General features: G+C 44.8%; 1 protein-coding gene across 1 annotated transcript in view; it reads right to left on the bottom strand.

Moving 5' to 3' along the window:
* Positions 1-15,076, bottom strand: part of TIAM1 (TIAM Rac1 associated GEF 1) — a 216,051-nt gene that overhangs the window by 40,950 nt on the left and 160,025 nt on the right. The window contains 2 exon segments of the mRNA XM_049785846.1: positions 4,846-4,854; positions 5,637-5,740. Of these exon segments, the coding sequence (XP_049641803.1) occupies positions 4,846-4,854; positions 5,637-5,740 (113 nt within the window).

The raw sequence follows: 15,076 nt of genomic DNA, 5'->3' as shown, positions 1-15,076 counted from the left end.
AAGTGGGTCTCAGAATGGAGATGATTTAGAAATTATTCTGATTCATTTGCAAACTGGAAAATAATATTTTCTGCAAGTGGGGCTGTAAGAGGCACAGCTACAAAAGCCAAGATTGCTGAGTAGGGTTAACAGTCAGCAATGACAGGGAAGGTTCTTTAGGTAGTCGCCCACAGAGAGGGCAGGAAGGAGCAGTTACAGAGACAAAGGCCACCAGACAGGCCTTGAAGTGTGGGTGCCAGGCCCACCCCCACCAGGAATGTGCCATTCCAGGGCATGCACTGCTATGGGCCCAACAGGCCCCTAATTATCTATACTCCACACCAAAGGCCAAAACTGAGATTTTTTTTTTTTTTTTTTTTGGTTTTTGGGCCACACCCGGTAACGCTCAGGGGTTACTCCTGGCTATGCGCTCAGAAGTCGCTCCTGGCTTGGGGGACCATATGGGACCGGGGGATCGAACCGCGGTCCGTCTCCTAGGCTAGCGCAGGTAAGGCAGGCACCTTACCTCCAGCGCCACCGTCCGGCCCCTGAGATTTTTTTTTTAAAGTACTGAAAATCACACCCAAACTCAGAACTGGAGTGAGGGGGTGGGGGACATAATTTCCCCTGCGCTTTCTTTCATAAAGCAAATTTAATTCAGAAGAAGAGCAAAAATAGGGGCCGGTGAGGTGGCGCTAGAGGTAAGGTGCCTGCCTTGCAAGCACTAGCCAAGGAAGGACCGCGGTTCAATCCCCCGGCGTCCCATATGGTTCCCCCAAGCCAGGGGCAATTTCTGAGCACTTAGCCAGGAGTAACCCTGAGCATCAAACGGATGTGGCCTGAAGGAAAAAAAAAAAAGAGCAAAAATATTTCAGAAACAACAACAAAATCCCCACGCCCTCATAAATATTCCATCAGAATTGCTGAAAGGACTATTTGCTTTGTTTCATTTCAATTAGTTCTCTGATTTCTTTATGCCTCATGCCTTTTAATTGAGGTAACTGATTTTTCCAGGTTTAGGCAGTAAACAACTTAAAAAAAAATAATGTTCTGGGCTGAAGAAATAACATCATGGGTAGTGCATTTGCCTGTACATGGCCAACACTAGGACCTGGGTTCAATCCCAGCATCTGATATGGTCTCCAGAGCCAACCAAAAGTAATTCCTGAGCATTACTGGGGTTTTTTTTTTTTTTTTTGGTTTTTTGTTTTGTTTTGTTTTGTTTTCAGGTCACTCCTGGCTCCACATTCGGGAATCACTCCCAGTGAGCTCTAAGGGCCATATGGGATGCTGGGGATCAAACCCTGGTAGGCCATTTGCAAAGCAAATGCCCTCCCTGCAGTACTACTGCTCCAGCCCTTGTTCTGTTTATTCTTAGGAAAGACAGCAAACTATAAAGGAGATCAAGCCCCCCCCTCCCCCCGTCCCCACATAAAGTCTTTGGGGAGGCCAGAGAAAGAATATAGGGGCATGGTGGTTGCCTTGTATGTAGCTGATCTGCTTCAATCCTTGGTATCACATGTGGTCCTCTAAAAGCAGATGGGTGTGGTTAGGAATGAGTGGGAGGAGGGTCTGGGCCACACCTGGTGTTTATTCTGACTCTGAGCTTAATGGTCCCAAAGAGTGCTCATTGATCTTATGTGGTGCCAGAGACTGAATGGGGGCCCGAATTTAGTTTACTGCTGTGTGCTAGGCGGGCACCCTGTCTCCTATACTATCTCTTCAACTCCTTAAAAAATAGTATTGGCCTAACTCTAGAAATAAGATAATATGCTTTCTCTTACTTTTAATTCCTAAAATAATATCTCCAAGAAAGCTTGAGCATTAGAAAAATATTCTCGTGACTTCTAAGTATTTAAGTATCTAACACCAAACTATCCATACAGGGCAGAATGTAGTTTTCAACAAGATCTGCTTTTCCCAACTGAGAGCTGTATGACCTCCAGTAAGTTGCTTAACCTCTCTGTTTTAAGAGTATCATCGATAAATAGAGGAAAATGTAGTGTCTCTTGCTAAGCAGGGTACATGAGGACAAGATGAGTTAATATAATCAATGGCCCACATATACAAGACCCTAAACTCACATTTATTATCCATGGTGCAGATCAGGACCCAGGCTCCAAGGACCATTTACTCAATTGAAAGCTTTGGCTTTTGAATATCCTAATTTAACACAATCAAGGCAATTTTAATTAAGTAACTTGAGTTGCATGACAAACAGCTCAAATAAGATAAAGATGGAACCAAATCAAAACTAGGCAGAGTTCCGGGGTAGAGAATGACACAGCGCCCACTACCTCAAACCTAAAAAACACCTAAACACAGAGATTCTATCATTAAAACACTGAGATGATTGCCCACAAAGGTTGGCTATTCAGAATCAGTGCTTTTGGGGGCTGGAGAGATAGTACAGTAGGGAGGGCAATTTCCTTGCATGCAGCCAATCTGAGTTCTATCCCCGGCATCCCATATGGAACCCAGAGCACTGCCAAGAGTGATTCCCAAGTCCAGAGCCTGAAAATTGTTTTGTGTGGCCACAAAAAAAACAGAAACAAGACTCCAAGAATCAATGCTCTAGGAATATAAACTTCTTGCTCCAATATTCAACACCAGCTGTTCAAAGGGAAGGGGTAAGGGTGAAAGAAGCAGTGCCTGAGGGGATCCAACATCAAGCCACAAACTTTGGGCTCTCTCTTCCTCCTTCCTCTTGGTGACCAGAGCCTAGCATCATAGAGGATCCTACTTAGAAACTCATGACACACTATATTCAAGATGAAAACAATCTCTTGTGGTCCAATGAAGGATTAACTCACTAAAAATGAGATTATAAAAATGGCACAATTCAGGACCAAACAGATGGCTCAGTTGGGCTGAGCACAAGCTTTGCATGATGGAGGCCGAGGTTTAATCTCCAGCACCTCATGATTCGCAAAGCATGCTGGGAACAATTCTGAGCTCTGCTGAGTATTGCACCCCCAACCCTCAAAATTCAATTTAATGCTAGAAATGTAGCTCAGTGGTAGAGATATGTCTTGCATATGTGAGATCCTGGTTTAAATTTCACTTCAAACACACATTTTTGTTTGTTTGTTTTTGGGGCCACACCCAGTGATACTCAGGGGCTACTCCTGGCTATGTGCTCAGAAATTGCTCCTGGCTTGAGAGACTATATGGGACGCTGGGTTATTGATCGAACTGCAGTCTGCTGTCCTAGGCTAAGACGCCTTACCACTTGTGCCCCAACTGTTGTGTTATTTTTTTTAAACAAATAGTTAGAAGTCAATGTTTCAGAGACAGGGGAAATAGCTGCATTATCAAATTAGAAATCAAGAATTCATACTTGACATACATGACAGAAAAACTTAATAAATTACTTCGAAAGCATTTGTTGCTCTTGAAGGCAACTGACCCTTTACCTCCCAGCCCCCAAAGCAGAAGAGCCACAAACAAAACTAAAATAATTATAAGATTCAGCTTGGTTCAGGTAGGGGACTCACCTGGTACACTGAGCAGACCTAGGTTCAATCCCTGGTGTCCCTTGTGATTCCCTGAGCCCCACCAAGAGTGATTCCTTAGCACAGAGCCAGAAGTATGCGCTTAGCACTGTCAGGGAGGGCTCAAAATGCAAATAAATAATAATAATTTGCTTTGTATTCCAGGTTTCCATGAGACATTTGTGTCTACATGAACTGCTTTGTTTTGTTTTGGTTTAGATTTGGCCACTCCACAGTAGTACTCAAGGACCACTCCCAGGGGAAGGTGCTCGGGAGACCATATTCAGGGTTGTGGAATCATAAGAGGGTCAGCCCCACGCAAGGCAAGAGCCTTACACCCTGTACTAGCTTCACCAGCCACTACATGAGCCCACTCTGTAATGAGGAACTAATAGCACAAAAGCATTCAGTCTACCAGGACTCAATAAAAGCTTGGGAATCGCACTCCAATAATATATTTTATAATAAGTTCACCTGCAGAGGAAATAGGACTTAGGGTGGTGAGAGGAGAACACAGAAAAATAAAGAAAAGGCTGCAAACACTCACAGAGAAGACTCAAAAAACGCCCTCTAGTGAGGCCAGTGAGATGTACTGAGCCTTATATGTAACGGACCCCATTCAAATCAGAGCACCATACACAGTGCTCCTCGCAATGCCAGGCACCCTGAGTACAAAGTCAGAAATAGACCCCAAGCATTGCTATTCGTAGCCTCCTAATCCCTGTACCCCCACCTCCCCGCCTAAAAAAAAAAAAAGAAAGAAAAGAAAAGAAAGCCCTAGAGAGAGATAGAAACAGAGGGAGAGTCCAGAAAGGAAACAGGTCGAGACAAATATGTTGAAGATAACAGTTCCTATTTTAAAGGTCTATTTCCCTTATCAATGTACACAGCTGTCCAATTGGACCACACAATCACAAAGGAGCAAATCTCCTTCTGGCCCCAGACAATATTGCAGATGGGTGGGGCTGGCGGGCAAGCACTGACAATCTTGCTCAGGTCAAGAGACTGGACTTTGTCAAACATGAGAACAGGGAGGGAGCTGCAGCCCATTCTGCCAGGGTGAAAAGTAATAGTGCCTGTACATGGGCATGAGTGTTCTGGTCAGGGTGGCTTTGGGATGTCCAGAGGATGATTTTCACAGAAACACACCCTGGCAGTTCCATGAGAAGAAGGGACTGACCCATGGGCAAGACAAGGGAACTGTCAAGACAGAGGGAGCTCACTCTGGTACCAAAGACAGAACAGCAATTCTTTCTCTGAATGAATCCAATGACAGTCTCATTCATGGTTTATCTTGAGGTCACATCCAGTGATGGTCAGGGGTTCGCTCCTGGTGGTATTTAGGGGACCATTTGGGGTGCTGAGGATTGACTTCGGTTGTCTGCATGCGAGGCAAGTAAGTGCCTTACTCATTGTGCTATCTCTTCAGGGCCATGCAAGGAACATGCTATATGACTATTTTTTTTTATTATTATTTAGCAGATCATTTCTTGAGGGAGGGACCAGAGATGAAGGTCCTTGCCTTGCATGTGGTGACCTGGGTTTATTTCTCTGCAGAGGATTCAATGAGCATTGCCAGAAGTGACAGGTAAGAGCCTGCAGAAATCATTAAGTAATCTTGAATATGGCCTTCCACTCCAAAACACAAAGGAAAAAAGAAGAGCTAGAGAGAGAGAGAGAGAGAGACAGAGACAGAGACAGAGAGACAGAAAGAGAGAGAGACAGAGAGAGAGAGACAGAGGGTACAGCAGATAAGGCACTTACCTCGCATGTACCCAACCTAGGTTGGTAACTCTGGTATCCCATTGAGTGCCCTAAGCACCACCAGGAAAGATCTCTAAGTGCAGTCAGGAAAAAGCCCTGAGCACAGCTAGGTGTCAAAGCTCTGAGAGCAGAGCCAGGAGTAACCCCTGAATACCGCTGGGTGTGGGCCACAAACAAACAAACAACCAAAACAAAAACAAAAGAGTGATTCCTCTCCCCACCCCTGCCCACAAATGGGGTCTTTTCCAAAGCTCTTGGATCCTCCTCTTGGAGGTTTGGGGGATCTTTTCAGAGGATGCTGTGGAAAGCCCTTTTCACTATACACAGCTGCAAAGCTGACTTGTAAGCCGAAGTCCGCCGAGGCGCACTACATGAGAAGTGAAAATGAGAATCTCTCACCTTGCTGCTGTGATCCGTCTCATCTGAGGATTCTAAGTCAGGCCCTTCGGTGTCTTCGGGAGGGGTTTCAGCACTGCTGCTTGGCTCACTGCAGACACTGTGTCCTGTAGGTAGAGGAACAGGAACACATGAGTGGGCTGCACACAACTGCCCAAAACCAGCCATATGACCCTCAGCAGAAGACCCCCAATAACTAGGCTTGGGTTTGTGTGAATGGTTTGTTTTGTTTTGTTTTTTGAGGGTTTTATTTTTTTTGTTTTTCTTTTTCTTGGGCCACAACCTGGTGGTTCTCAGGTTAACTCTTAGCTCTGCAATCAGGAGTTATTCCTGGCAGGCTCAGGGGACCTTATGGGATGCCAGGGATGGAACCCAGGTTGGCTGCGTACAAGGCAAACGCTCTCCCCGCTGCACTATACTCCAGGCCCTATATTCAGAGTTTTGTTTTGTTTTGTTTTTTTTGTTGTTGGTGGTGGTGGTGTCCTGGTGGTGCTCCGGAGATCAAGCAATGCCCATTAGTAGCCCAGGATTCCCCCGCACACAGACAGCATTCATGCACTTCTTTGAATCATTTCCCCAAATTTTGCCTTTTTTACAAGCTCCAGTCTTACATGCACAACAGGGAACCATACTGGGAGCAGCAAGTCCGGAAGATTGTTCACAAGTGCTAAGAGCATCATCAAACCAGCCTGGCCAGGCCCTGAGACTAGCTGAAGTGTGTGTGTGTGTGTGTGTGGGGGGGGGGGGGGGGGAGGGGAAAGTAAAATAGAAAAACAAGTAGAAAACCTGCAGCTGAAAAAACTGGATAAAATCCTCATCTGCACGAGTCTACAACAGCCCCTTGTTCTCCCTTTCGAATCAAATTTTAAAATTGGGTAGGAAATCCCAGAAGACAGTACTGAGATACTGTTCCTACCCCTAAGCACAGAGTTAGGGCTGGCTCCTGAGAACTGCTAGGAGTCATCCCCAAACCCCCATGTTATAAATTGAGTGGGACTAGAAGGGAGCAACATGGCTTGGCCTCTCTGCAAAGCTCCGTAGCCAGTAGTCATCTTGTGGTTCTGCCCTCTTGTCAAATGAATCATCAATGAGGGCACAGAGTGTGAGGTTTGGGTGGGGTCTGCTTCCCAGTTCTTGCTCTGGGGCTAGAATTTGCCTTTTAATTACTTTTTTTTTTTTAAGGTTTCTTTTTGTTTTGTTTTGTTTTGTTTTTGACCACACCCTGCGTCCCTGCCTTGCTCAGTTGTTAATTCTGGATCTGTGTTCAGAAATCACTCCTGGCAGTATTAGGGACCATACGGGATGCCAGGATTGAACCCGGGTCAGCCCTGTGCAAGGCAAAGGCCTTCCCCACTGTGCTATCAATGCTCTGGTCCTCAATTTCTTTTTCTTTGTTGCTATATTTGGGTTACAAGGTTACAAGTCTTTGGTACTGATGTAAAAGATCCAAAGTATTTGGCTTCCACCCCATCCCCATTTGTTGATTGACAGGTACACACAGGTCCCTCCCTTCTACCATCCTTGTGGTGAGGACACTCCGCATATGTTCCGGGTTACTTTGGGGGAGCTGATTCCCACCCACGCTTACTTCTCTTCCTGTCTCCAGGGTTTATTATCAGCTGATACTGTCCACACCTTTGATTTGCTTCTCTGGGAACCACGGGGGAATGAGATCATCCGTGTCTGTGTGTGCTTATTTCTGCTTTTCTTTTCATTCTCTGCTCTCTCCCTAACATCAAGCATCTCAGTTACTCATGAGCATCCACTATGTCCCAACATCACCTCGACTACTGCTTCATCACCTTGATGACAGGATGGGACAATAACTGCCAGAATGAAACACTCAATGAGTAAGAATAAATGTCGAGGGAGGGTAACATTGGTGTCTGGAAACGAACACTAATGAAGGGTGTTGAAACATTGTATGATAAAAACTCAACTATCAACAACTTTTTCTGATTGTTTGTTTTTGGACCAGGGGTTGCTCCTGGCAAGCTCAAGAGCCATATGGAATCCTGGGATCAAACTCAAGACAGCCTCAGGCAAGCACCTATCTGCTGTACTACCTTTCTTTTTAGTTTTGAGGTACACTCAGTGGAACTCAGGGGTTACTTCTGGCTCTATGCTTAGAAATCATCCCTGGCAGGCTCAGGGGATCATATATGGGGGACCATATCATATATGGTAGGCTGAGGATCCTTGTGCAAAGCAAACGTCCTACTCCAGCCCCAACTTTTTAACTCTGTATCTCATACTGTTTTAATTAAAAAAAAAAAGTGTTGAATTATCTAACCTCTCTCTGAGGACACTACCTTCCTAAAGCAAAGAAATCTTCATTATGACACTCTTTGTCCCCAATGGCATTGTAATGCAGAAAACATGGAACAAAAAGACACTTGCCTTATACACAGCTGACCCAGGTTCGATCCCTAGCATTGCAGTTGGTTCCCCCACACTCACCCCAGCACTGTTAAGTGAGATCCTTAAGCACAGAGGCTGGAGTAAGCCATTCACACTTCCCACCCACCCCCAGATAAAAACAAACTCCAAGAGTTCTAACAGGAAATGTGAGATGAGAGTAAGAAATACAAATAGAACCTCACTAAAAATTCTCTGAAGGATACACTTTAGGTTGCTGTGTACATGTGTGTATACACATAAATCACATGAAATGTTTGAAATGATTCCCCCAAACCCACTGCCCATCTTCAAGGCATTCGAGGATTAAACATACAAGATAAGACCATTGGAGAAGGGCAGGAGAGATAGCACAGCAGTGTTTGCCTTGCAAGCAGCTGACTCAGGACCTCAGGTGGTTGGTTCGAATCCCAGCAGCCCATATGGTCCCCTATGCCTGCCAGGAGATATTTCTGAGCAGATAGCCAGGAGTAACCCCTGAGCACCGCCGGGTGTGGCCCAAAAACCAACCCCCCCCCCAAAAAAAAAAAAGACCAATGGAGAGATAGTACAGTGGGTAGAGTGTTTGCAGTTAATTGCAGTTAACCCACCAGGAATGGACCCTGGACTCTGAGCCAGAGGCAAACCCTGAGCACTACCACCTATGGCAAAAAAAAATTAAATAAAAATATAAGGTAAAGGCCAGACCAGTAATTTAATGTTGGAGGGGAGGGGAGAGAGGGTGATTATATTTAAACAGTGTCAGGTGTGCAAAATAGCTCAGTGGGAAAGAGCATGGATACATGAGGCTTAGCATAGGAGTCTTGAAAGTCAGAGCCTTATTACCAAAAGTTTGATTTTTTTTAATGGTACAAAGAGCCCAAAAGATAGTAGAGAAATAAAGGCCTTGCAGCCTTGCATGTAGCTGACCCCAGTTCCATCCCTGAACTAGACATGTGGGGTCCTCTGAGCATGCACCAGGAGTGACCACACACACACACACACACACACACACACACACACACACACACACACACACACACACACAAAAGGGGTTCTTCAAAGGTTTAGTGTTGCTCCCTACATTAGGAATCATGTTAGAATCAAATGGGCAACCATAGGGGGAAAAAGAAATTGAACTCGAAGACATTAATTAAAAGGGGTAAGAGGAAGTTGGAAATGTGCTGCCTATATAGGAAGGTGAGCAAAGCAAAATGAGCAAAATGAGAACAGAAGAAGGGGGAAGAAGTAAAACTCAGATAACACCTAAATCTAGACGCCCTAATGCTTCAACTTCACCTGCACAGAAAATAACAATAATAACGTAAGACAAAGTCCTCAACATATGCTGCATGCAAGTTATCAGCCTGAATACAGAGATGCAGAAGAAGAGGCAAAGAATGGAAAATTTTATTAGGCAACAGAAAACAAGCGTCAGACAAAATAGATTTGGCCGGGATAGAGAAGATGCAGGGCATCAGGAGTCATTAAGCTGACGGCGTTCATTTGCAACAATGACCTTATTTGCAAGAAACTGTGAATATACATTTTGCTCAAGGATTAGCAATTTATGCAAATAGGCCATCAACTGGGGCATCTCTAAGTCTCCACGAATACCATAGACTCGGGCTTCATACAGACCACACAGCAAGCAGATTTCCTTGGGGTGGGGTGGGGGTTGAACTCAGTGTGTTATGAAAGAACAGAGGCCGATAATAGCAAAGGAAAACAAGGACCAGGGAACTTTCCAAATGCATTATCAAGTCGCAGGAATATGAGGCAGAGCAGAATTAGCCAGGATATAGGAGGGGTGTGGGGTTTAAAGACAGAACATTCCAGAAACAGACCCGCTGCATATAGATGTGTGAGGCACAGCAGATGTGGGGACCAGGCAAGTCGGGCATATGGAACTAGGACAGCAGATCACCCACAGGAAAAAGTACAAGAAGTTGGACTCCAACTTGCAAGGAAGCTGGGGTACAAGGGGAAGGTGGAGTTCAAAAAAAGGGCTGGAGCACCTACACGCAGGAGCTGTGGGTTTGGTTCCCCCCAATTGCAGAGTTTCTTAAAAGCCTTGTGGCAAGCAGCTTCTAAGCACCACCAGGTGGAAGCCCCCCTCAAAAAACTATCTAAAATAAAGCAAAAAATAAAAAAATCAATAGTTGAAAACTATAAAGCAGAATGTGGAGAGGCTAAATGATAAAACTTTTGAAAGAATATACAAAAAATAATATTGGCTACCTCAGGAAGATTCTTTTTGTTTGTTTTGTTTTTGGGTCACACCTGCTCTGTGCTCAGAAGTCATTCCTGGCAGACTTGGGGGACCAGATGGGATGCCAAGGATTGAACCCAGGTCCGTTCCAGGTCATCGTATGCAAGGCAAAAGCCCTACCACTGTGCTATCACTCTGGCTACCAGCATTCTTTTTAGAATTAATCACCATGAGATACAGAGTTAAAAAGTTGTTGATGTTTGACTTTTGGTTATACAATGTGCCAACACCCATCCTCCCATCCTTCACCAGTGCTCATTTCTTGCCACCAATTTCCCCAGTTTCCATCCTATCATCTTACCTAACTCACACCCCGGCCTGCTTTTCCCCTCCCCTCCCCTCCCCTCCCCTCCCCCCCCTCTCTCTCCCTCCCTCCCTCCCTCCCTCCCAACTCCCCTCCCTCCTTTCAGCATCCAGTTTTGTCCAGAGTGATATTTCCCAACTATCACTCTCATCATGGTTCCTTCTCTGCCCGAACTGCATCATTTCTATTGTTTTGGGTTATTATTCTTATACTATTTTGTTGCTATTGTTCATTATTTTAGTATCTCGCAGATCAGTGTGGTCACTCTATGTCTGTCGGGGGAGGATTCTTAAAGCGAGATTATAAAAAAGCATAAGCCAGGGTAGGAAGAGTGTGCAGCGTGCTGGAATGTTCTACATGTAGCAGATCCAGCCTTGAACCTGACACCACATGGCCCCTGAGCACCTCTAGGAATAACCCCCATGCACAAAGCTGGGAAGATTTCCCGAGCATCACCAGGTGTGGCCCCAACATTAATCAGTCTAATAAAAGCACAAGCCTTAGGAGGCAGAAAATGAGAATTCATCGAAGTTAATTTTCTTTTTTTTTTTTTTTTTAATTTTTGTTTTGTGAGTCACAGTTTTTTGGCAGCGCTCAGGGCTTACTCTGGCTCTGTGCTCAGGAGATCCAAAGTGATGCTAGGGATCAAACTGAAGTTGACCATGTGCAATGAAAGTGCTTTTATCTGTTCTACTATCTCTCAGGCCTCTCACCTTCTTTCTTTCTGAAAGGTACCACAAAGGCCACAGGACACGTTATAGACCAAGGATAGCACAGCAGGTAGGGTGCTTGCTTTGCATGCAGCTGACCTGGGTTTTAACCCTGGCATCCCATGTGGTCCATGGAGCACTCTCAGAGCGATCCCTGAGTGCAGAACCTGGAGTAACCCGAGCACCCCACCAAAAAAAATTATATCAAGAATATGAAAAGTCTCCTGCAAATCACCTTCAGGCTCATTTGAGTCTACAGTGCACATATTTGGAGGGCAGCCTCCACTGTGTCATGGAGTCATCCTCAGCTGGAAACAAAAATTTAAGCCAAAGGGAGAGGAAAAGGGAAGGCACTATAGCATGAAATAGGTCCTCTGCAAAGCTGGACAGAGTATGTTTAGGGCCAGAGCAATAACACAACTGGGAAGTCACTTGATTTGCAGGCAGCTGACCTGGGTTAAATCTCCGACATTCTACATGATCCCTTGAGCATGTCAGGAATGATTCCTGGGAATAGAGCCAGGAATAACCCCTGAGCACTGCCAGGTATGCCCTCCCCGCCAAAGTTTAATTCACTTCAATCTTAACTAAATTTGACATTTGTATGATTTATGGATTTTTATAGATTTTCAAATGTATTCACCCAGAATATTCATAAAATTAATTTTAAAAGTATATATACCTGTAAAAAATACAGATTTAAAAACTTTATCAGTTTATCATTGATTTACAATTTTGTGGGGTTCCAAGAGATGAACTCTTATTCATCTAGATGTGTTACCACCTTCAGGATTTAAAAAAAAATCTCAAGGATCTCTTTATATGAGATTAAAAGAGAGACATAGGAAAGGAACAACAAATGGTCAAAGTCATAAGAACTGATGACTTAGTCTACAGACCTGAGCTTACAAAGTGGGGTGAGTGGGGTGGGTGGGAAGGGTTAGGCCAGGACCCCAGCTCTCTGGTGATGAGTTTAATGTGAAAATGATATATCCATGGGAAGTTCAGAGAACAAAGTTGTAAATCCTGGTACCTCAACTAAAAAAGTATGGTTTTATTTGGTGATCAAATGACAAGCAACACAACAGTGCTCTCTCACTGACCACCAGAGAACATTCCATGCCAGTAAAAGCCTAAGAGCTGACACTAGATGGGTGGACCACAAGGAACTGAAATCACAAACAGAAAGCAACTGAGAAGGGAACCAAGAGGTAGGGGCAGGAACTCCACCTTCTAGAATGTGGGATGGGGCTATAAATGAGGAAGAAACAGCGCCCCCAGTGCTCCTAGATTCAGAAGATAGTGTAACAGTATGGCTTGGGGGTTTGGGAACACAGATTTAGGGTGCTGAAGCTAATGTACAGCTGGTAGGGCAGTTGCCTTGCACATGGCTCAGCTGGATTCGATCCTCAGCACCCCATAATGGTTTCTTGAGCACTGCCAAGAGTGATCCCTGAGTGCAGAGGCAGGAGTCAGACAAGAGCACTGCCGGATGTGGTACCAAAAAAGAAAAAAAAAAGTAATGGGAACGTTGCTTTGTCACAGTTGCCAGTTTTCCCATCATAGGAGATTATAAACACAGGTAGCACTGGGATTCTTTTCTGTCTATGCAACCACATAAAACAGCCTGGACTGATCAGAGAAGCCAGGGTCATGGCAACAGCTTTATCCATCATGTCTCAGCACAGAGCCCACCGGCTAGCATAGAGTGGGTGACTGGGAGCACCACGCCATGAGCTCCGGCTCACACCCCACCTCCAGGCTCCTGGGAAGTTGCTGGACATCATGTGTGCTGAGGGAAGCAGGTGCTTTTTCACTTTTAACCCATCTGAACAGTGTCCCAGCAGTTGGCTGGGGCCATTCACCATTAGCAGGATGGAGACAAGAAATTCATCAAAGGAATAAATCCGGGGGGGAGGGGGGGGGTGGATCACAACAGAAACAGACACTTGGTTTCTCACCCATGGGTTCAGACTGGACAAAGACTGGCTCAAAGGAAGCAACCTGGATATTTATATTTAAATGAAGGCCCAAAGCAAACAGGCTCAGCATATGGGAGTGCTAGATTGGTCCCCAGCACCGCATGGTCCCCTGACCACTGAGTTAGGAGCAGCCCAGAGCACTGCAAGGCATACTGTCAAAACAAATAATAACAATAATAAATAATAATGAGGGTTATATTATCCTTGAGTATTACTCTGTATGAGGGGGGAAAAGAGGATAATGTCAGAAACTGTCTATAAAGACATTTATCTAGAACCCAATCATTAGGCAGTTTTATTGTGTGTACTATTTCACAATCTACTTTATTTTGCTTGTTTATTTGTCTTTTAGTTTTTGTTTTCTGGGCTAACCCTAGCAATTCTCAGGGCTTACTTTTGGCTCTGCACTCAGAAATCACTCTTAGCAGTGCTCAGGAGACTATATGGGATGCCAGGAATAGAATCCAAGGCTGGTCAAATGCAAAGCAAACACCTCCCTCTGTACTATCACTCCAATCTTTTGATAATCTGTTTTATATGTTTTACTGTCAGAGCAGCATAAAACTTTCCTTAGAATAATCAAATAGGAGCTAGATATATAGTACAGGATCTTGTACATAGCCAACCCCAGTTCAATAACTGGCATCCCACATAGTTCCCCTGAGCACTGCCAGGAGCAACCTCTTAGCACAGAGCCAGAAATGATCCTTAAGCACTGCTGGCTATAGTCCAATCTCCACTCCAAGAACATACATTAGGTCAGCATAAACACCTCCTTCCCAAAAAAGTTTAAAAAGCAAAGAAATAATATTGGGGGTTAAAAAAAATTTCATCAGGAAGAGCTAAAAATACCCTACAGGGTAAAGGCGAAAATAGTCCAACTTTTATCTTGACGAATAACTGCTTCCCCATCCAATTTTGCCAAATCTCTAGAGAAGGTTTTAATCCACAACAAGTATGAGATGTGTGTCCCCTCCTAGCAAGTGCAAAAATTCCTGTACTTGAAAAATATTTTAAAAATAGGGGACCAGAGCAATAGCACAGTGGGTAGGGCATTTTCCTTGCACGTGGCAAACCTGGGTTCAATCTCTGGCATCCCATATGGTCCCCCAAGCCTGACAAAAGTGATTTCTGAGAGCAGAGCCAAGAAGAACCCTGAGTACCACCAGGTATGGCCCAAAACACATACACACTTTAAAAATAACCCAGTTTTCATAGGCTGAAGAGACAATGGGTAGGGCACTTGCTCCACATGTGATTGACACTGGCTTGAATTATGGCACACTAAATGGCTTCCTGGGCTCTGCTAGGAGAGATTCTTGAGCATAGAAGCAGGAGAACTCCTTGAGAACAGCTGGCTATGGCCTGAAAATTTAGACACAGACACAGACACAGACACAGACACAGACACAGACACACACACACACACACACAAATCACACAAAATCACAAGATAACAAAGAGCCTCTCAACCTATGTGCCCCTCTCATGTTCACATAGGAGCCCTAGAAGTGTCAGCCTCCAGCCTCCAAACCAGACAGGGGTCAGTCAGCAGGGCTGAGAGGGCCCCTACAGAGGAGGAACACAAACAGCTAGCCCAGTGCACAGGCTCCTGACTTTCTCAACAAACAAACAGAAGCCCTGGAGCTCCCAGTGCCTGCAGGACATCAGAGAAGCTAAAGATCTGAAGCATCTTTGTTTGCAGGACCAGAAATCTATGCACTTCCTTTTCAGGGAGATGGTCTACATAGTGGAATCTAGATAGAGAGCCCCACACT

This window comes from Suncus etruscus, chromosome 13, assembly GCF_024139225.1.
Source record: "Suncus etruscus isolate mSunEtr1 chromosome 13, mSunEtr1.pri.cur, whole genome shotgun sequence".
NCBI lineage: Eukaryota > Metazoa > Chordata > Mammalia > Eulipotyphla > Soricidae > Suncus > Suncus etruscus.
This window is presented reverse-complemented; position numbering and strand designations above follow the sequence as displayed.